The sequence below is a fragment of the Clinocottus analis genome, unplaced genomic scaffold, assembly GCF_023055335.1.
Source record: "Clinocottus analis isolate CAN_PGR_092001 unplaced genomic scaffold, fCliAna1.0.p SCAF_8, whole genome shotgun sequence".
Classification (NCBI taxonomy): Eukaryota; Metazoa; Chordata; class Actinopteri; order Perciformes; family Cottidae; genus Clinocottus; species Clinocottus analis.
The window spans coordinates 8,674,561-8,698,399 of NW_027176240.1; the positions used below are offsets into that span (position 1 = coordinate 8,674,561).

Genomic DNA, 23,839 nt, shown 5'->3' on the forward strand with positions numbered 1-23,839 from the left:
CACAAAAGGGGGCTGTCCAGTCATACACATTGCCAGCTAATGGTTGCTCATGGGCAGACAGAAGGTCAAAACAGATGAGCAGTCTTTGTCATAGAGAGTGGAGCTGGGGCCAGTTGTCCACTGGGGTTGGCTGTGAAAGCTGTGCATACAGTTCACATCCTAAAGGTCTCTTCTTGTTCCAAGTTGTTGGAAGAAAAACTTATTTACTCTTAATCAGTTACTGTTCTACTGTTAGATTTAGAATTGGATCTTAAGTTTTATTATTAGAAGGCCAATGACTTTTCATTGAACTCTCTCTCCCATGTTAATATCTACACACCAACTCGGTGTTGGCAGTGAGTGCCAATATGTCTCTGTTTTCGGAACACAGACTGTTCCCTTATGATTTTGGCCATGGCAGGCCAGACTACCAGATGATGGGGAAGAGCTAGTGATACAGCTATAAAAATGCCATGTGTGCCTTTGTGTATTGAAAAACATATGTATTTAAGATGGGAGTGTTTTGCTCATTCTTTGAGCAGACTTGGATATGCACTTAGTAAAGTAACACGTATCTCTGTCTCTGCTCCTTCCTTGCAACAAATAAATGTCCTGATGATTTTACCACCAGGTGTCGAGTGAATGTTTCTATCACCAGTATACTGCACTGGTTATTTATTTGCCAGGTCAAAAAGCCAATAAATGTTTATATGAGTGATTTTTGGACAGTTCATATTGTAGATCTGTATTTGTTAAAAACTTTATAAAGTTTCTGTAATATGATAGCCATATTTATTCTATATGTGACATTCTTATGAAACGCTATAATATAATGTAAAAGAAACAGTCTCAACAACTTCACAAAGTATTTGACTGCATTAACATAAGTGTTTATTTCAGTTTAGCTACTTTTTAATACATTTAAATATTAACGATTGTACTCTCTCTACAATTGTATAAATTTATATACACACACACACACACACACACACACACACAGACACACACGCACACACACAGTGGTCCCTCGTTTATCGCGGGGGATACGTTCCAAAAACAACTCGCCATAGACGAAATCTGCGAAGTAGTGAGCTTTATTTTTTGTACCATTATTATACATGTTTTAAGGCCGTAAAACCCCTAATCACACACTTGTATACACTTCTCGGACAGGCATGAACATTTTCTCACATTTCTTTCTTATTTAAACACTCTCAAAGTTTCGCGGATTTAAAAAATAAGTCCGAACATGTTTAACAAATTTTATTTTAATGATCAATCTACGAGGTCCTCTGACCGTGCCTCTTTGTCCGGGAGCCGCTCCGCTGACTTTTTATCCGGACGTATTCTGTACTGTACAGGAGACCCTGCACGGAGGAGACTGATTGACGATGTGTGCAGTACAGTCCCTTAGCTTAATGAGGGCGCAGAACACAACGCGCGTTCATACTGTAGCTGTAAAAAATAAAATAAAAAAGCAACAAAAACAAATCTGCGAAACAGCGAGTCCGTGAAAGGTGAACCGCGACATAGCGAGGGACGACTGTATATATATTTTATATTTATATTTTATTCTTTTTTTTTGCTTTATAATTAAAAGTTATAGCTTTTTATAATGTATTTGTCGTTCACAAATATACTACATGTATGATAATTATTTGTACCTGTTAGCTTATTCTCTCACAGCTGCCTTCATCAAGCTTCTCGTATGACTTCTTGGGACCTGTTTAACACCGTTTTTTATCCAATCATATTTCACCTGTCATCCTCATTGAAGCGCAGCCTGGTCAATACATGGAAGTGCCTTCTGGAGTGGTGGATTTACTGGCAATGCCTTTCTAATGGAGGACGTTTCAGGAAAGGTTAGAAACTTCTAGCTGGTAGATTATGACTTTATCGTGTAGTGATGGTGCCTTTCACATAGAGGATTATGTTAATGTGGTCAGTGAAATGCTGGCTTTGTAACTTATTTTTTACATGTGCAGTCGTATTTAATCATATACAGCGCTGCTGTGTATATTATTTGGCGCATAATGCGATTAATCCTGCGATTAATCAGTTGATTTTTTTCAACTTTGCCCAGCCATATATATATATATATATATATATATATATATATATATATATATATATATATATATATATATATATACAGACACACATATTATTTATATTAAATTTGCCATATTATATTTAATTCCCCGAGACACCAGAAGTGTGGAGTTTGACAGAGCTCCAATGAGGATGACAGCAGCGAACAATCCGAGAACTCCAACCCAACTTAATGCAAAACAATATTTGTGGATGTGAGAGAAAGTTCTGTTTCGAGAACAACCAAAACTCTTGCAGCACAAGCCCTTTGCATGTAGACATTACACCAGTCACCACTTCCTCCTTAGAGGAAAGAAACCAGCTGATTCAATGTGCAGACAGACAGTGGTTTCTTCTGTCTATGTTTGGCACAAGAAATGCAATCACTGCCTCTGTCTCTCGCCATCTCTTTCTCTCAAAATCTCTCTCTCTCTCCGAGCAAATCACTGGAAGTGTGGGTCTCTCTGCGGGGCGCCTCGCTGTAATTGTGTGTATGTACTTTGATGTGGGGTAGAAAATGTCGCGGCAAAATGGGAGGAAAAAAAAGAGAAAACAGACAGTAAAGAAAGAAAAAGTGTGTTAGTGAAGAAGCATGTCAGAGACAGAGGTGGGAATGAATTCCTGCAGCATCATGTAAATCATTAGTGGCTGATAATGGAGGCGAGAGAGAAGGGGATTACTTTACTGATGTATAATCCAGAGAGCAGAGCTCACATTCCTTCTCTCATCCAGACTTCCTCCGCCAGGTTAACCACACAGGCAGGAGGGCAAAGGTTGCAATCACATTCCCTCACTACAACCGCTCAGCACACACATGCTGACGTGCCGAGCCTGTTGGTACACACTGCAGGCAGCACGGGGCCCAGTCTTACCAAGAGTGACCCCCGGCTCCCATCCCTTATTGTGCTGCTCAGGGCCTGATTACAGCCTGCTGGCGGGCAGATTAAACCCCCTTCCCCCTGTCACTCCGCGACTCCCCCACTCCACAGGCTTCTGCTACAGCCAGACACAGTCTGCACATCTGGCCCCTAATCAGACAATCCCAAAAATAGACAAACAATTGTGGGTCAGAATGGATGTGCAGATGGGAAGACAGGGAGACCGCCAGAGAGATGGAAGTAGTGTGAGAGGGAAAGGTAGGCTGATGTCACATGGCAGAAGCATCCGCAGGCATATTAACTAATCCTTACCTCACAACACACACACACACATACACAAATACAAGTGAGCATGTTTGTGCGTGGGTGTGTGTACATGCATTTGTCCTAGATCTGGATTTAGCGATGGAGGGATTTAGAGGTATGGATAGCGTGCATCTGTCAGCACTGCTTTGGATTTAAGTTTGTCTTTACTATATGTTGAACTGTACTAGTCTCCACCCACACAAGGATCTATGGACATGCACACACTGCATGGGTTGACATGCAAATGTCCAATCAAAGATGAATCTCTGCTGAGAGAAACTACAGTATAGTGGAGTCGCAGTCAGATGATTTAATGTAAGGAGGAGAAGAACAAAGGATGGCAAATGGAAGGGATGATTATTCATAAAAAATGTAAACTGCAAATATGTTAAGAAAAAGTATTAAGATGCAGAATGTTGAGGAAAGTGGAAAGTGATATATACCACAAGGCAACAGGAAGAGGACGGTGCTTGAATGTTCCTAATGGCTTTCCCCTATTATTAGAGACAATTATGTCATTATTGTAGAGTTTAATACTTATTTTTAGATCTTCTTTTTCATTCATTCCTGGAAACTGACACACAGTGGTATTCATAAAAACACTTTTGTCTGTAATAGAGAATCTATTTCAGATCCCTGCATGAATGCATTCATTAGATGAGGAACAATAACACATTTTCCGCATTTTTTTCAATAAAGTTCACTAATTGATGAGTTGAAGAAACCCTCAGTATCAACGTCGGCCCTTTTCTCTCTCAGTGTCTACATTCATGTTAATTAGAAGCCTGGCATTCATATCGTCTCGCTGCTAATTAATTAAGGGCTTTGAAGACACTGTGACGTCCAGTGGAAATTGATGGATTCATCCCTAGTCAGATGAGTGGCATCAAAAAAAAAATATTCTCGTTGCTATTTTCATTTGATAGACAGAGAACAAACAAGTTGTCACAAGCTAAACTCCAAGAGCACCTTGAGGAGGGCAAAGTCGGGAGATTTATGGATGGGAAGAGGCAGGTTGTGTTGAAGGAGGAAATGATCCTCGCTGAAACCAAGTTTATCCCTGACACTGACCCGCGCAGGGACTCGCCGTCCACATTCGCCCACACCACTCACTCCGATGTACTCCGTCTAACCCTCTGCTCCCTCATTACAACCACGACACTGTGGGTCATTCGTTGGCAGACTCTGAGCCCAGCAGAGCTCATTTGCATGCAAGCATCACTAATACTTAGCTGCCCACCTTCTAATTATTTCTGTCTGCAACCTGTTAAATTACAGGCTGCAGCCACATCTTCAATCAGCAGAAGGAAACCAACGCTTTACAGTCGCAGACAATATCAGACAGTTTGGGATTATATATCAATACGGGAACCATTTGCTGATTGCAGATGCAAATTAAAGCCTTATCCTTCCTACATTTGCATAATTTAAGCATGCACTTTTAGAAAAAAAGGAAACCAAAAATCTGTGAATAGCAGTTGTAGAATGGATGCGAATGAGTTTATTGTTTCTTAGATTTTGCCAAACAGCCTGAGGTTGAGGTTAAAAAGCCAAACTGGTCCCAAATATTTACAGTGATTCCCTACGAACAAATATATTTTGTAAGAAGTGTAATGCCATCCAGATTAAATGTCCTATAAACACAGCGGGAGACACATTGCCAGAAAACAGAATCCAGGCAGCGATTATATTTCCCCTTAAAATGCAATTGGCAAAGCAAATTAGCTTGAGTTGGATTTATTTATAAGTAAGAAGGCAATGTGGCAAAAAGAGTTTTTGTTAAACTGATCTAGTATTAAAGCATAAGTGACAAATTAAACATATGGTATTAGTTTCCCTATATGTCAAGCAACACCATATGAAGCGTTGATGAATAAAATAAATAATACTATACATATATATGTATTATGTAGTATGTATATTAACGCCCTCACAAGTTGTAAAATAAATTACCCATAAAGCCATATTCCACAGGGCCGATCTTGAGTTCCACAGCTGCCATGCTTTGGGGAAATGGCTTCCTCACTTCTCACAAGAACACACGTCTATTAACGCGGTCAGAGCCTGGGAGGGTTACTTCATTAAAGGAAACCGCAAGGCACTCATTCACCTTCAAAAGATCAGTCAGTCAGGAAGTCATGTCTCTACTCAAATGATATCAAACCCATGAAGCAAACCTCTCAGAATAAAATCTGGATTCAAAAAACAGAAAACAGATTATCTAAAAATGCCTTTACATTGGTGGGCTTGTCAAGGAAGGCTGGGAAGCGGGAACGGGATGGGAAAAAGAAGGAATCAGGGTTGAGAACTTAAATTTGACCTGAATCATGTGCAATATTTCCACACGGGAGAATTGAGCATGTCTCTGTGCATGTGCAGCCTCCTCTCAGCACCGTCTTTAAAGACCTGCCAATCTCATGCAGCTGAAATTCACTTTTAACTGGCATCTGCTGCAAAGTCAGTGAGATGAGACAATAAATGCTAAGATCCCCTCAGTAATGTGAGCTCTTATTCTGGAAAGTACAACAAAAATCCCTTCAGCATTATCAGTGAACTGTGTAGGAAGTAAGCTGGATTCATGCCCTCTATTTAACTAATTCCTTTTGAAAAACATTATGTAAATTTGAAAGGGAAAATATTAAGAATATTGTGAGAGCAAACGAGTAGTTGCACTGAGGCATCACTGTATGGACGTCATTGAAAGCGGCTCTGTGGTCGTCCTCCACTTCAATGAAGTCAAACTTGTGAAAACTATATGGTGACTTTTAGAAAAGCCACATATTGGATTTGGCATGAGAAACAAGAATCCTTATTATTCATAACATGGCATTATTTGTAAGATCGATGAAGCTAAGTGGGTGGCAGGGTTACATATTCATATGTATGACTTTTCAGATGGCATTCATGTCAAACTCTTCAACAGATGGAAACTCTTGACAGACCTTCGACATACAATGTGCTGTGGAAAGAAATACAAAATGTACAACCATATTTTGCAGGTAGTGCTAGAAAACCTTTTTCAAATATTTCAAAATGAGCTTCACTTTCGGTCCATTTACCAAGAGTTCTTAAAATTGTTCAAGTGGGCAACACCTCAGTTTGGCACATTAATCAGTTACAATTTATCAGATGTGCTGTTGTTCACCACACTGCTGCTCTGACAGTGAAAAGAAACATGGACTTTTCTATATTACAACTTTGCTCTCGTGGCAGTGCAGCTACAGTTAACTGAAAATGGGAGGAGGGTGTTGGTTGCTCATACCTTCTGTGTCCTGGCCCCAGCTGTGGGTTAGCAAAGAGAGGATTGCCATTCCTGTCCCCAGCCATCTGACGAGCCACCACCCCCGTCGCATCTTCTGTCAAGCCTTATTGCCTGCCCACCTGGACGAAAAAAAACGAGAGGAGATTTTTTTCACTCATGTCTCTAGAAGCCCTGCAGCCCTAACGCACACACAGTAACCGACACACAGTGACCAGCACACAGTGACCTACAGTGACCAGCACACAGTGACCTACAGTGACCAGCACACAGTGACCTACACACAGTGACCAGCACACAGTGACTTACACACAGTGACTAGCACAGTGACCTACACACAGTGACCAGCACACAGTGACTTACACACAGTGACCTACACATAGTGACCAACACACAGTGACCTACACACAGTGACCAGCACACAGTGACTTACACACAGTGACCTACACATAGTGACCAACACACAGTGACCAGCACACAGTGACCTACACACAATGACCTACACACAATGACCTACACACAGTGACCTACACACAGTGACCACACAAGCAGAGACAAACATTATCTTCAGGAGAACATTTTGAAAGAACATCATAATCTGACAATCCAATTTTGTTTACAGAAAATAAAATAATGCACTGTACTATCTAGATCAATCCAAATATGCACATGTTACTTCTGGATTACTCAAAAACAACTGGAATATTTTGATTTATCATACATGCAGATTTAATCGGAATAACTGACATTATTGCATTTGTATTGAGCCACGTGGCTGAGCGGTATACAGTGTAGGATGGATAAAAAATGTATAAAATTTCTGTCATTTAATTTGCTTAATCATTTATTTCAGGCGATACCTTTTCATTGCTTTTGTTTAGCGGATTCAGAACAAGTAGCATTTATTTCTACCTTCCCTGACAGGCAATGGATGGATCAGTGTGTCACCAGTGAGAGCATGAAGGCATGAGAGCACTGAGCACTTTTCACAGTCAGACTGTCTTGTTCGTCACTACAGACATGAACCCATCCAACGGTTTAGTTTTGCAATTCCAGACAGACTGCTAATTAATAAATCAGCCAATAGACGCATCGGCTGGCAAGCTCGACTGGAACGGACGAATAAAGACTGAAACGAAACCAGTGTGCTCAAGTGAAAGCCCCATGGGGTCCATTGTGATTTGCAATATTGGACTATATCAATAACACTTTGGTGGAATATAACTAAATATGAACATGTTTTAGAATTGTGTTGAAAGTAATGCTTGAGAAGCTTCTTCTGACTAATATAATCCAAACACAGCCTCCATTCTCAAATTTCAGCATCACTAACTTAAAAAAAAAAAAAAAAAAAAAAAAAAGAGTACTATATGACTTTAGAGGGGGAACTTTTTACACATGAAGAAATAGATTTCTTGTGTAATTTAATGGCATACCACAGAATGTCCTCGTCAGAAGTTATAACCTTGTATTAAAAAAGATTGCAAGCAGCCAGCGCCTCAGAATCAAAGCAAACTCCATCAACTCCAAACATTAGGATGGCGCCTGAATCAAACTGGCTCTAATGAAACGAGCAAAGCAGCGTTAGTTTGTATATTGAGCCTTGCCGTGCACCGCGCACGCACACACGCACACACACACACACACACACACACACACACACGCGCACAGCCTCCACTCTGAGCTTGAGGAAACCAAGGTGTCAGGAGGAGGAATAGAGGGGGGTTCTGTCTGTCTGAGCTATTGATGTCACACCTTCCTCACAAAGCTTATGCTCAGAGCAGGCGATAAGCTGTGAAATCAGCTTTCATAGCATATGCTAAAGGGACGGGAGAAGACTCACAAGTATCAACACTATCATATCAGAGCATGTTGAACAAAATCTAAATCTCTGACTCACATCAGCACTTGGTGATTCCTCTCTCTCTCTTCCCCCCTCTCACTTTCTCTTTACCACACATTGTAAAGTATGTATTTACTTGCTTTCTTACAAATCTGTGCAGATGTCCACCCAAACAAATGTTACCCCGCTGCACCCGGAGCTCCCAAACTACAGACATCTTGCGTGAACAGTCTGTGGACGACAGGAGACAGCTGTGTTCTCTTCTCTGACAGTGCAACAAGAGCGATTTCACACTGGTTTCCTATTTTCTCACTGCCTTCTCATCTCTTTGGCTCCCAGTGGTGTTCCCTTTTGAAGCAGATTTGATTCCCCACGTTCGTACATCTATCTTTCTTAACAGGGCTGAATAAGATTGCTTTGATCCTTTTCACATGAGAAAACGCAGACCTGCACAGACAGCCACCCTGAAGAGGGACGTCGTTTCCTTCCACAGCTCCCTCCAAGTCTTCTCTTGGTTGACATGGGAACGCTGCGTGTAATTTACATAGGCTAACACCGATGTTCCTTCAAACTTAATGAACAGGGGACACTGGAGAGATTGTTGACTGGGTGCTGAAAGAAAAATGGCTGGACTGACCCTGTGTCTGACGCAGGGCTCTCATGCCTATATCTTCCATCATATCTCTTTGGTGAAGAGTGATTAAACTTATGATGCAAGAGGTAAACAAAAGCAGACGGTGTTTAGGGTTGGGTATGAAGCAATCACAGTTATGGATTACTCGAAAAATCAAGATGCTGTTCTTTTTTCCTAAATTGCAGGACTTTTGCGCTCTCCGGAAGTAAAAAAAAAGAAGCAGTTTGTCTCTTTCTTTCTTGCGCTGTCTGTGTTCCTTTGATCGCCTCTCCCCTGGCATTAAATTCTGTTTCCACCTTTTCTTGTTCGGGCGCTCTGGTGGTGACAGCCTGCCAGAGAGGTCTCGAGTAACAGAAATCACCAACTTTTAACTCTTAAAAATCAACAGCAGGATACATAATATTAATAATATATTAATGCAATATAACAAATGCTTAAGATAAAAAAGTAGAGGTGCTTACGCACTTTTATTTAATAGAACGGTCACAATGAAGACTAAACAGATGCACTGGAACATCACTGAAGGTTTGTTTATAAGTTTGGTGAAAAGTGACAAAAAAAGTAACTGTAGTTGACATTAATTGCTAAAAGCAACTTTGTGATTTTGCAATCACATAAATATCTAATCCAGAAGTGAATTTTGTTCTCTCTGTTGTTTTCTTAAAATATTAAATTTTTTGCTGTTTATTGTAAATTCAGTGTTTGGAGCCATTGGGATAAGTCAAGCACTGAGCCCTAACATTATATACATTGAGAATTAAAATAGTAAATCAAATACTTTCTGAATGTATTAAATAGCAATTCATCAAACAAGTGTTGAATGAACAGAACATGAAGGTCTTTGAATTCCAGAAGTCGTACTCCGCTCATCCACAGCCTGGTGCTGGATAAGCCAGCTAAACTGAATTGTTTGTACTGGGCCTGAAGCTCGCACTTATGGGATCTCGGTTTTAGTGTCCAGAGTGAGGCTGCACCAGACACGCCCAGTGGTTTTAATGGTAGAATGTAATCTTTAATCTTCTGGCTGTTAAGCCGCCTCACCCTCCAGCATCTCCACATATTTTCATGCACCTTCAATGTTGATTTGTAGTCTTGCTCCGAGACAACCTCTGCATTTTTTTAAATTGTTTACCAGTTTTGTTAATTGACGTTTCATTTCCTCAAGCATAGGTATAGGTAATAATAGTTTGTTATAAAATCATCAGAAATAACCAAAAAATGCATACATGTCTGTCGTATAAGGACAAACCGATACTATACTGTACAATAGGGGCGGACTGGGGAAAAAGAAAAGTGTCACAGACCGACACACTTATACAGTCCGCTCCACCACACGGCTCCACCACAAGCATACCGGGCGAGGGGACTGACCGACGGAGCCACTCCACATGACGAGAAAAAGAAGCAAAAAAGAGACCCTCTGACTCGCACATTAGTTAGACTCGTTGGTTCGTGTTACGAGACGGGTCGGGTGGGTTGACGACATTGCCGCAGACCCATGACGCCCTTTACGTGGGCCGATCCCCGCCCTGGCGACGAGGCACTGAGAACAGTGCACACCGGTGGACAGTCGTGCCGGGAGCAGGGGGCACGTCCCTCCCCGGCGGGGAGAGAAGTCACAGCAAGCACATAATCCACGGCCCCGGGAAGCTGCGAGGTCCGGGCACGAGCGCTCTTAAGCACGCGACCCCAGCTGGCGTGCCACCTTCGGCCCGAGTCTTTCCAAGACGATCTAGATATTGTGGCGCACTACAGTGGAGGAAATGCGCCCGGTGAGGGCCAGCACAGGATGGGGAGAGCACAACCCGTTGCGTCAACAAAAATGCATGTTGTCCAAATCTATCAACAAAACCGCCACACTGACCCTGCACAGTGCACAGACATGACATTGCAGCACAGCTGCGCCGGTGACAACCTTTCCCAACGGCAAGGAGAGGCCTTGGCTAGAAGCACCAGCAGCCCCAGGTGCAGCAGCAACAACAGCGCTGTGACCAATCACACGTCTAGGGTCTCCAGAAGGCCTTTTTATGTATTTTAACCAGGCTAATCTTACATAGATAAAGAGAAGTGAAATGTGATTGGATAAAAAATGTTGTTAAACAAGTCCCAAGAAGCCATGCAAGAGGCCTGAAGGAGCAGAGGAACAGATGAAGGCAGCTGTGACATGAGAAAGTAAGTAGTGTATTTGTGAAAAACAATTATATTATTAACAAAAGCTACAACTTTTAATTATAAAAAATAAAAATATATACTTTTTAATTTATTTATTTTTTTACATTTTAAAATAGCTATAACTTTGTGATTCTGTTTGGGCCTTCAGAGAAGGCTTAGAAGGCCCTGACGACCGGCCACTGCTGTACACAGACTGATCCTGCTTACTGTCGTGTGTAGTCGTCCTCTAAAGGCTCATTATGAGCCAGAAAAACTTAAGAGTGGAAACTTGTCATCCAATTCACAAGTCAGTGAATGAGTCTGTAGATTAATAAGAGGAAGTGTTGTTAGTTCTGGTGCTGCTGAGGTGCCTCACCATGTGTCATCGCACCTGTGGATGCCATATGAACAGCACACCCACATAACAAGTTCAATTACATCCCCTTTCCCACTTCCCTGTCATTATAGTCTCAGGTATAAAAATAAATTGGCTTTGACCCAACTCGCTGACCAAAAAAAGAGTGAAGCAATTATGCTCGCCTTCAAAAATCTTTTTTTTTCTTTTACTGGTTTCTAATTTTGAAGTCAATTTCAAGTAGTTTTTCAATTTACAAAGCTTTTGAATTAATATTGACAACTTCATTAAGTGAAACCTAGTTTGCACCAAAAAATAAAACAGGAAAATGTTTGAATATGATAAAGACTAAAGGCGGCAAAATCATCCTTTTGCGTTACTGTATGGCTCCTATTGCTGCTTTGTCCTCATCAATCGTATTGTCTGTTTTATGGCAAAATGAACCCATTCAGTTCCAGGAAATGTGAAACCCATCTGGTGACAGTGGAGTAATGACACCTCGCTGTTGTTTTCTAGCTGTTAAGGTGGAGGTGTGGAAGCTGCTCGTCTTTGATAACTGACTGTGGAGGATTTTTGAATGGATCACAACATGGTCTCTTAAATCTAGAACAGTGCAGTTAACCACTGTAACAGAAGAAAAATGGCAGAAAACAAAATTCACTGACATAATCAGACAACTGTACCACTCAGACAATCTCTTATCTAAACCGTATTTCACGACAGTCTACATGAGAGTGTTGGGCAAAATTATGCCACAAATGTTTAAATAAAATAGCCTTTAATAATCAAACTGATTATTAAAGCAAATAACTGTATTCCATTGTTGTGCATTACATTAGAAAAAACTCTTCCAACAACTTTACTTACTTTTGTAATCAGTGTGCTCTAATTCACTGCTTTGAAAATCACTAATTTGTAGATTAATATCAGGATCAGATTGCAACAACACAATATGAATCTGCTGAAAGTCGATAAAAGATCATACTGAATTACTGTCTAATCTTATGATACCCAATAACAGGATTTGATGAATTACATTTTGAAGGTTACGGTGCATACCACAAATGCAACATCAACACGTCACCGTGTTGCTAGTGGTACCCGTCTGTCTCCTTCTCCTCGTTTCCTGTATAACTCTGTTATGTTGTTCATTCTGTACACATGATATATCTGGGGAGAGGGATCCTCTGTTGCTCACCCCCAGGTTCCTTTCCTCCTCCCCGTTTAAATAGGATTTATGGGGGGAGTTTTTCTTGTGCTGATGTGAGGTCCTGGGACAGAGGATGTCAAAGATATGTCAATTGTGGCTGTACAAAAAAAAATGAACTATATGCTTCTATACTGGGCATCCAATAAATCTGAAACATCCAAGTCAAGCTTCTGCAATGTGAGAATTTTGGCGTTTTGGATTGTTGGTGTTGGACAAACAGGACATTTAAGTGATCGTGGACTTTGTAAAACACCGGGTGCAATGGGCACGTATCACTGTTTTCTGGACAAATTGTGGACACACAAGTCATGAAAATAACTAATTTCAAATAAATAATTGACATATGTTCTTCCAAATAAATACTTTCTTAACAAAGGGGCTATAGTTATGGTATAATATGCTTGTCTAGGTTGTGGAAAGCAGTTGAATTCCTTGGAATCTATAACTGAGCTGAACATTCAGGAACAAAGTGCTTTATGCATTAAAGAAAACAGTAATTTCTCAAGAGATTCGACATCCTCATCAATCTCATATTAGCAGCGTCCCCTTAGTGCAGGTAATGACCATTTCAGACTCATCAGCGGCAGATTGCATCCTAAGTGGCTCCGCCCCCTTCCCCATTGAAAGTGCAAAGCCGTGTCATCCGATTGATCAAGTGACCAAATGAAAAACAAAGCACTATAAATTATGAGAAGATCCAAGTCATAAAACCCTTGAGATGCCAGCAGCACATGGGCTCATACATTAGTTATCAGTGGACACTATACTACCCATAATGCCAGAGTGCTCACACAAACTGCAACACAAGGACACTTTTGTTTAATCACCATGTTTACAACTTTATTACATCCCAATTACAATCATAACAGCAGCAGACTGTCCTGTAATATTCATATTTAAAACACCCGCAGGAAACGGCACTCTGTCTTTTTGCAGAAATACAGTAAACAATAAGCTAAGAATGGATTGTTTAAATATAAATTGTGATTTATATTCCAAATTTAAATCAATTAAAAATGGTTTTAATCCAACTAACGAAACAAGCAGACAAGACAATAATTTGAAACCAAATAATGAAGAATGAATAAGAGAAAGGGGTTGGCAGCTCAGCGCTCCTTCAACACAGCAAGAGGACTCCTTTCTTCGTAGAGGTTCTGACTTTTGAAAAATGCATGCTGGCTCCAGCTCGGCACTGCTAACGCGGCAAATTCACTCTTTGCTAAGTTACGCCCCCGCTGCTACACTGTCAAGCTGCTAGTCACACTGTGGGCTCCTTGTTAACTCTAACTGCACTCTCTGAAGAAATATCATATACTTTTTGGGAAAAAGTTAAATGTGTGTAGATGTATAAATGAATATAATAATAATAATAATATATCAATTATAATACATAATAGAATATATCAATACATAGAGAATATATAGAATATATTCAAACACACAATGGTACTCTACTAAATCTGAAATTGTGTGTTATGATCTAATAAAGTAGAGCCAAATACTGCATTAGTCATCACAGTTAATTACCAAAAGGTCCCAATAGATGACATCACAGGTGTGTAATGTCCAACCTGGGCCTGTAAGTTGATCTTTACTTGGCAATAGCCAGCAAAATCAAGCACGTAATATACCCGTCACAGTAATGTAACACCAGCAGCTCAACTCTAGTGTGTAACTCAAAACTAGCTAAAGTAAGCGAACCTGCTGCCTCTTTAAGCGAGGTCATACACAGAAACAACCGCACATGTATGTGAAGAAACTCCTGCAAAAGCAACACAAAAAAAGATGAAGAAATAAAGCCAATGTTAAATCAGTTTGGTTGGTTGTGCTGGACCAGTGCAGCGCTATTTATTGTCTACTGTATGATGTGATCAGTGGAGGCGAGGGAGACCTTGTGCTCTAATGATGGGAGTGATTAGCCCTTACAGACCTTCCTGCACATGGCTCACACCCAACTAGAGATAGCGTTCAAATACAGAAAAGAAAGCAGGCTCCACATCCAGCCAAGTAGCTGGAGCTAAAGGCTTATCTCTCCAGTTCACAGATACCAAGAAAATTAATTAACTGACAAACGTAAGGTATTCGATCACTGAGACAAGGAGACTTTTGAGAGATCAGAGTAACTCATGCTGTGCCAGACTCGTTCTTCACGCTCCCTTCACGCATTTCTGCTGCACCGCGCAGGCACCCGTAACTTTAATGTGAGAACTAAATGTTGGAAACTGGACTTCTTGTCAGTGAACTCCAAACGTCATGTTTTTTTTTTCACTCATCCAGTTGGTCAGTGATGTTTTAAAAAGGAAAGGAAATTAAAGGAATGACAGAGAGTAAATATCCAGTTGCCTTAAAAATGCAGCACTCACATGCTGCTGTTGAGGAAAGATATTTTTGAGCCCGTCTTGCCGTAAGGCGACAGTGCTAGCTCCGACACACCGTGCAGCCCTTTCTCCAAATTAGTAAATGTTTAATGGTTTCTTTAATGGCAAAATGGGGTGCCCAAATAACTTGAATCAATAGATATTTTTAAACAAGACAACAAACAACTCAATGAGCATTTGTATGACCTGTTGCAATGTTTGGGAATGCAGTATCTGACCGCTCACGAACAGAACGACCAGTGCACACACTGCTGTACCTCTCCACAACTCAGCCACATTTCTTTTGGCTTTTGGCAAGATTATAGGACATGTTTTGTACGACTTTGAGAAGTTTGCCTGCAAACATTGCACCTTTTGTTTTATTTTAATTTAAGTGTTTAACGATGCCTTACAGGCCAGTTGTGTCTTGACGAAGGGTTGGCCAATTGTGGGTTGTATTCATTCAATCACACAATACAGCAGTGGTTCTTCCAGACACACCTTGTGGCAATCTGCACTCTGTTGAGTGTACCATTCTAGTTCTTTACATGACAAGCATAAAAAAAGAATACAGCCTCATCAGCATTGCTGACCTTCTGAATCCGGTGCACCAATATACACCAAAGAAGAGCTATAAACACAAAGTGTAAATATCACAATCAAGGCAACCAAGCTTTAGTAATTGCACAAGACACAACTCTGTGTGAACATGCTGTGCAGCCCAATCTTACCCTGATACAATTTCACAAATATTATTGGATCCTTATTTGAGGATGTGTGCATTTGTCACTTCTTTAAGCACCAAAAGTAATCAGGATTCACAGGATCAATAACAATAGTATTTGTATCTGCGGGGTCTGGTAATGGGTTGTAATGAACCCCCATTTCATTGAACTTAAATTCAATTTACTTTTTTGGTCTTCAATCACTAACACTGCAGGTGCTTCCCTCTATATGATGATGACTTTATGACGAGTGATTCTTAACTGAGTGCTCATTGTATGCATGCGGCCGTGGCAGAGAGTAGCCCTCCGAGAGTGCCAACAGCAGCCTCAATGTGCACTTGACACAGAAATGATAAGCTATTATGCAGTTGGTGTTCGTTCAGTTTCCCAATTATTTAACTACTTTTTTCAGCCCACCTCTGACAAGCAGCGCATTTTCTCATGTTCCCAATGGGGATGCGTGCTGAGCGGACTGGTGCCGATTCCAAACACAGGCATGAAAAGGTGGGGGTGGTGTTGAGTCTGTGTATTTCGGCTGGAAACACTGACCCTAATGGGAAAATGTATAAACACCATTATGTGCTTTTGCAGTGCTGCTAGCAGTAAATGAAAGATTTTCTGTGGGCCTCAAGTGCTCTCATGGTTATAGTGATGGGCTGAGATGGTTTGTAAATGATAAACCCTGTGCACCTGTTTATGCAATGTACTTTCACAGACAAAAATATGCTTGTTAGTAGGAGAACAAAGAGGAAATTAGCGCTCCATTGTTTGTTATGATTGTTCAATGTCTGGATGATAAAGTGTTGTTCTAGATAACTGACAATGATGTATTAATTAAGTAAAGATGTGATGTTAATGAACAGTATTCCAGAATATACTTTAGAAAGTTGCCTATAGTGGTTAGCCTCACAGACAAATCATCTCAGCCTACCCATTGTGCTCGGTCAGTTTAGTCTTTTACTATTCCTCCCTGCTTAAAACACTTTAAACTGCACACCAAATAGCCTCAAATATGTTCACGTCTTGCAGTGCAGAATATTTTATTGAAAAATAGCTCTATGGCTGCTTCACAAAGAAAATATCCCACTAATGGAAAGCTTTTAATGTGAAGTAGCACAAGTCACACACTCACTCCTACAACGTAGGAGTGAAAATATCCTCCAAACCACAGAGAGTGGTCAGTTAGAACATAAAATACTGAAAAGTGAATATAAAGACTTCAATAAACAGCACTTTTTCTCTGGCCATCACCAAAACCACTTATATTGAGCCAGTTTAGGAGAAGACAAAGCTTTGGTCTGAAGGCCATGCTGCCTAATGGGACCACAGTAGCGTGGGGTCGCCCTTCTACCATTGTGTGGCTGCAGTGGGAACGCATGTATTCACCGCTTGTGGGACTATGACAAGCTACACCGGGCCTGTGGAAATACAGCCAGTGTAACAAGTGTGTATCCTGTGGTACAGACAAGGTCAGTTTTAATTATGAGAAATATGAAGGAAAAAAAGGGTTACGGTAAAGCTACAATCGGCAAGGGGATTTAATCATACATTATTGCACATTTTGATAAAGGCTATTGCGTATCATTAAGGAAAGCAGAATAACATAATTCTAAGCAGCAATGAGCGGTTGGCTTTCATGCCGCTGAATTATATGTTCAGAAAAAAAGTGAAAGCTGCAGGACATAAAGGAACCTAAATGAGGAGCGGGCAAGGGAACGTCAGGATGACGTGGATAAAAAAAAGTGTGTATGAGGTGCACTAACATCAGTCAATAATGTATAATATATCTTTTTTTTATTTCAGTTTTGTTGATTACGTTACGAATGAGCACTAGTGCATACATCATTACAATGTTTCAAAATAATATAATTGCACAACATAGTATTTCTGTGATTTTTCCTCTATTTGAAGAAACCGTCGTAGGAAGCTGAAAAGTAAACCCGCATGCAGTGCAGTAAGTAGATAATGTCAACAGAGCCCGGTGGTCCACTAAACCTCTCATTTTCTCTAATTCAGAGCGAACTAGGCACAGATCTCAGAGGGTCTAATCCCTCCGCCTTAGTCATCTCATGACCACATTTTATATCTCTAAACCCTCGCTGAGCTCAGTCCATGTGGGTGCCACCACCACTCTGCGCTGTCTGCTTAGCATCAACAATGCCCTATCCGTGTCACAAGGCGCACAGCTCTGCACAATAGGAACCACTTAGCCACATGGACTTAAACACATGCAGCTGACGCCAGACAAAAGGATTTTTTTTGACTTTTTGTAAATCTTTCACTTCACTGGGTGACTTTTAACACCGGCTAAAATGGCCGTGATGGTCATAAGGTTGCTGTCTGGAATGATAAATCCTTTCACATTAAAAAATAATCCAAAAGGGAATGGTTAGAATTATGAAGCAGGTGGTGATGTTTTCGATCATTTATCTAGATGGGAAATATTGTAGATAATATATTGTTCACTGTCACGATTCAGCAGCCAGGCTGGTCGATATGAGCTTAGTGCAGATATATTGGTGTCCGTGAATATGTGGGCCAATAAGTAACAATAAACGGCAGCACAAAAATACTAAACAAGGTTTTATATAATTTAGAAACAATGACACAATCAAATATACTGTCTACCAAAGAGCACTGACAAGTTTATTTTTCAACTTTAAATTCCCCAGCTCTGTATGCATCTTGGTCAAAATAATAAAACTTAAAAACAAACCTCTACTATATTCTGTTTATGTTGCGTCTTTGAAAAAAATAAATAAAAAATAAGACTGTTGGCCAATATATTGTAAAGGGATTGTTTTGGTCTTGTTATAATTCCCCGCAAAGGAATGTCTCGGTGAGTTCACTGGCTGCAGTTTGTGTTGCAAAAACATCCCTAATGCATGATACACGTCAGGAGAAGATTTCACAGGACTGAGCATTACGTTTATTACTATACTGTGCATTGCCATCTGCCACTTGCCTGCAATGCAGACATTCGATAAACTGATGAATTTATCATATTGTTCTATCTGGTCATCCAAGGTCAGGACAATCACTTAATCCATTTAAAAAAATCTATATCTGGCAAATGCAATATGCCGAATGGATTTGTATGGAGATCTTTTTTCAGATCAGACATCTCAATTGTATTTTTTATTGCTCACTTTTGGGAAGAAGTTCCACATGTGTTGTGGGCCCAACCAAGACATGAAATATAAAACTTACATTTCTCTTTTTAAGAATCCGCTTTAGTGGCATGTGAGCCACCATCCAACGCAATACCCTTACCCACTTAACTTCCTCTGGATGCATCAAATGCTTCAAAGGATTCTGTGATGACTGGTATAAAAGACAGAGTGCACTCAATTGTATTGAAATGGATTTTTTATGTGCCAACAAAGCCCTGTGAGTAACATTCAGATGAATATGTTACAGTGATCCTTTCGAAAATCCAGTAAAAGCACAGTATGGCAGTACTGGTAAACTTCAATGCAGAAGATCTCTGACCTTAGCCCCATGCTGAAGACAAAATGTCTGGTGAGCAACCTTTCAAATGTTTACAAAGAAATAGTTTTTGTTTGTCGCATCAAGTGTAGCAATGGTTCTAGACACTGAACATAAGGAACATTACAGATTGTATGAGGTAAAGGATGGATAATTTGGGGTAAAATGTTAGTATGATAAAATGGCAATACGATGTTTGACGAGAGCAGTTTACATTTCAGCAGGGGTTCAGTGTGTTAAGTGACGAGTAAGAATCTGTCAATCATTAAATGACATCTGTGCTTGGAAAAGACAGCATGGTTTTGCTTGGAGCCTAGTTGTAAATTCAACTAGGCCTTGGCACTCTTGCAATTTTATTTTCTCGTGCACTCCACCACAGTTGACAGGCAGTCCTTGCCTTCTGCAAGACACATTTAGATGCGGAACAGTGTTTTCAGATGGTTTCTAAGGTAATGTCTATGGGGATGCTCCAGTTAACGCTCTGTAAAATCAACCGCTGTCCTAAAGATATACAAAAACACAATAAAAGGCTGGTGTATGTATTGGATGCTTATATGTGTGTTCTAATGAAATACTGCGGCGTTGCAGGAATGAGTACTAAAACAGATTAATCAGTTTTAAAGTATATGAAAAGAATTCCTCCTAGTATGACTGTGCAATGAAATCGTTAGCTAGTATTTCTCTCATCTTAAAGTAAACGTGTTTCTTAAATGTGTTTTTGGTTCGATAGCTAAAATGATGTACTGTGTGTAGTTAACAGCAGCTTGAGATGTCTTTACAGTTTGTTCTCCGACATAAACCACTGAGAATACTATGGATTTTTTTAAAGCTTTCACATGTCTAAGAAAAGGTGGTTGCCAACAGCCTCTATGTATACTATCACTCATTTACAGCGTGATCTTAGTTTTACTTCTGTCGATTGCATCATTATAATTGAGTTCCTTTATCTTGCTGAAGAAAACTTGCGACATAAACTGTTGTTTGCCACAAAGCTTTTTTTCTGCAGTAATCCAATGTAAATCCCATGACTTTTGTTGAGGGAACTAGAATGATGCTAACATCTAGGTTGGCCTACAAAAATACGTCATCCCTGCAGCACTCTGTTATGCAATGCAATCACATTTGAGCAATCTGCGGGTGGAAAACACACTAATATTATGGTGTTTTTTTGTTTTTTTTACTCTTAACAGAAATTGTTGTTTGAATCATGGTTTCAGAAGTTTCAGAAAGTTCGGCACAGTGGTGTCTCAAAAGCAAAGAACCACAGGGTTTAAAGCATGGCTCAGGGGAATTTCTGCAGTTATGACAGCCACCACAGATGTAATGCCAGCCACCCTCTAGTCACAGCTGGAACCCACCCGGTCTAACTTAAGTCACAATCAACAAATAAATAATGCAAATGCCCCAAATTAAACTTTAAAATAAAAAATGGTTGCCTCTTCTCAGCATGGAGAAAAGGGGCGGATCAAACCTTCTTTTGTTCTTTGTCAATACACTTGTAATTACAAAGTAAACAAATAAATGGGTCAAAAGCCAAGACACATTAATATATTATCCAAATCAGAGCATCTAGCATTTCCACTAAATATCTTTCAAGGGAGGAAACAACTCAAACAGATATTGACTAGCTAGTTACAATATATGATGTGTGGCCTACAGTTAATTAAAGAAGAATATGAAATCCTACGCTTCACTATTTACTACTTGACTTCTGTACAATACCTCCTGTAAGCTTAAGGGTTGCTTAATTTCCCCCAAAACAGATTGTGCCGAGTTCCTAAGAGAACATACTGCAGCTGCATTGTAGTCTTGAGATATTACCTCTGTTTAAACTCTCACTCTGGAACTGCAAAGATGAGATGACCGCTTGAACAAAGAAATGACACACAATGACACTGGCACTGATGGACTGAATGTAGAGAGATTATATTGCATGATATATTTGAACATTAAATTTGTTTTCTCACATATAATAGGTAGACTGACTAAACTTCCATAGTAAGAATCCATAATTGACGGTAATAAGAACAGCCGTAGATGCTGGTTAAATGTGAGCGCGATACGAAGGCAGCGATGCAGACAATCTGAGACTAGTAGGGGAGGAAGAAAAGATCCTCCACTCAAGAAATGTATGATTATGAAAATAGAATCATTCAAACTGCATACACCATTCCCCTGGTTCAGAGATCAGATCATCCTTCAGACTCCTGTAACACCCCGGTGTCTTTGACTCATTTCCATGCTGCCTGCAGCCTGTTATACTGGTTTGGTACTAATGTTTCCGATTCGTACATTTCATTCCACTACAGCTGGCAGAGTTTACTACTTCTGATATCTGACACTGAGCTACTGATCTGATAATGGTGTTCTTGCTGTGCAATACGTGCCCTTCCCCACATGGAAACAGGCAGGGAGAAGGTGCTAAATCATTACACAGGCTTTGCAACCCACAGCATCTCCTCTGAATATGTGAAAGAAGATCACTGGAAATTAAAACACAAGGAAGAAGGTGAAAAGAAAGAAAACACATTTCACAATTGCTCTCATTTCCTCTTCCTCTCACTATACACTTGGGCTCAAATCATTTCAGGCATCGCTACCCACAAGTCTCTTATCAAATAATATTGAAATTGTTACCCTGAGGTGTCCATTGTGCAAATGAATAAAGACATATTTGCTGAATGATAAGTAAGTTATGATAGTAACGCACTGTAGGGAAAATATTTTTAATCCAATGATGAAATCCCATTTTCCTAACTCATCCCGTTTCTTCACTTGGAAAACATGAGCAAAAATTCTGAATCGAGAACTAAGCACTTTGAAATATCAAACTCAGCCAACTCTACAGTGCTAACGTGTAACCATTTGCCTAATAACTTCCTGGATCTAGTAGTCACTTGCCTTTTAATGGGGTTGAAATTCTGGTGTTTGATGTGTTTTACAGGTTTAGACAATATGAAGCCAAATTTAAAGCAACTCGAAGAAATATTTGGTTTATGAAACATTAAAATGGACGCGTGTATGTGATGTGATCCATTTTTTCCTACTTTAATCAGCGTCTAACACATTCACTATAACATTAAAATGTGATAATATGTCAATGTTGCGGTTACAGCTCGTTACGATGACACCAAGTGGACAAAAAAAAATCAGTTAATACAAGTTTACACAACTCAGCAGAAGTATTCAAAACATTCAAAACATAAACCCAACTTCTAAAAACAACATGATTGTAGTGATTGAAACAAGATTTTTCTTGAAGCAAATGCCCTGAAATGACCAAAACCAACAATAAACGGATTAAACTCCAAGTGTTGCCTGTGTAGCCAAAGACTGATACATTCTAGTACTGTCCTCTGTGCCATATACAAACACCTCTATTAAATGTTCCAAAAATATTTTTTTTAAAAAGGCATCAATGTGGCACACCATTCCACTAGGTGGCATTTTTTGTCCCTACAATAAACTAAATGTTTGCTTGCACACCAGATCTGTGGCTGAGTGGAGTCAACAAACTCTGCACAAAGTGTGTTATAATTGACCACAGATTACTGCCAACCAGAGTGGGAGTAACTCAACCAACTAGTGACAAGTGACGCCTAAATTCTGACTATTTTTTTGGGGACTAAAGATTGTGTTCTGCCTTCAAGGCTTAAGGGCTCCAAATTAGTGCAGTCATATTTGTTTCAGCACCAAAATGCATTGTGTGTGAAGCGCTGATGCAACAGGCAAGATTAGATCATTAGTCAGCCCTGGGATTGTTGCAGCCCTTGTTAATTACCGTTTTATCTCACTTTCACACACACACATACACACACACACACACACACACACACACACATCCGTCTAGTTTGAGCGTGAGTAATACAGAGGTGACGACTAAATGAATGCAAACTGCTCACCCCGAGCGATGAGAGCATGAGGTGCCTTGAGCTGTGTAGCTGAGGATTGCTGAGCATTGTATTTTAATATGGAAAGATAATGCTGAGGTGGAAGAACATGGAAAGCCATCCTGTTCTGTAACATGCTGCTCCATCAAAAAAACAACCTGCTACATCTAGTGGGAGCCAACCACCCAGTGGAATGATTAGTCTCTTTTTGACTTCCACCTGTGTGAGCCACACCCCAAAGGCATTCCTGTCCAGCCTCTGGTATGAACACAACCCTCCATTTCTTCTTAGGATAATTCACCACTGCCTAATGTATCCCCCCTGGCGGTTCACTTCAGTTACCAGAATATTTTATAACCTCTTTACAGTACTTCACCCCATTGAAACTTAAAGGGAAGATCCCCTTGAGCTTCCTGTCTTCCATTATGACAATAAAAATGGTATACACCTTTTTGTCAGTCCTGAAGCTCTAGCAGAGTTTAAAACCTCCCATAAATCAAGCAACAGTCACCAAAGTTGAAATGCAGAAGCACCTTAATATGACTTTCAACTGATGGCAACTGAACACGGGCTCCAAATAAAACCCAAAGAAAGATAAGGGTCTTTACGCTCATTTTTCGCCTTTTTTCTGCCCATCAAAACGAGCATTTTGGAGAATAAATAAATAAATAA

At 40.1% G+C, this 23,839-nt stretch overlaps 1 protein-coding gene across 1 annotated transcript in view; it reads right to left on the reverse strand.

The window, feature by feature from the left end:
* Positions 1-23,839, reverse strand: part of LOC137779551 (protocadherin-15-like) — a 165,262-nt gene that overhangs the window by 122,874 nt on the left and 18,549 nt on the right. The window contains exon 3 of the mRNA XM_068567458.1: positions 6,517-6,635. Coding sequence (XP_068423559.1) covers positions 6,517-6,607 — 91 coding nt within the window. The 5' untranslated portion in view covers positions 6,608-6,635. The remainder of the gene's footprint in view (positions 1-6,516; positions 6,636-23,839) is intronic.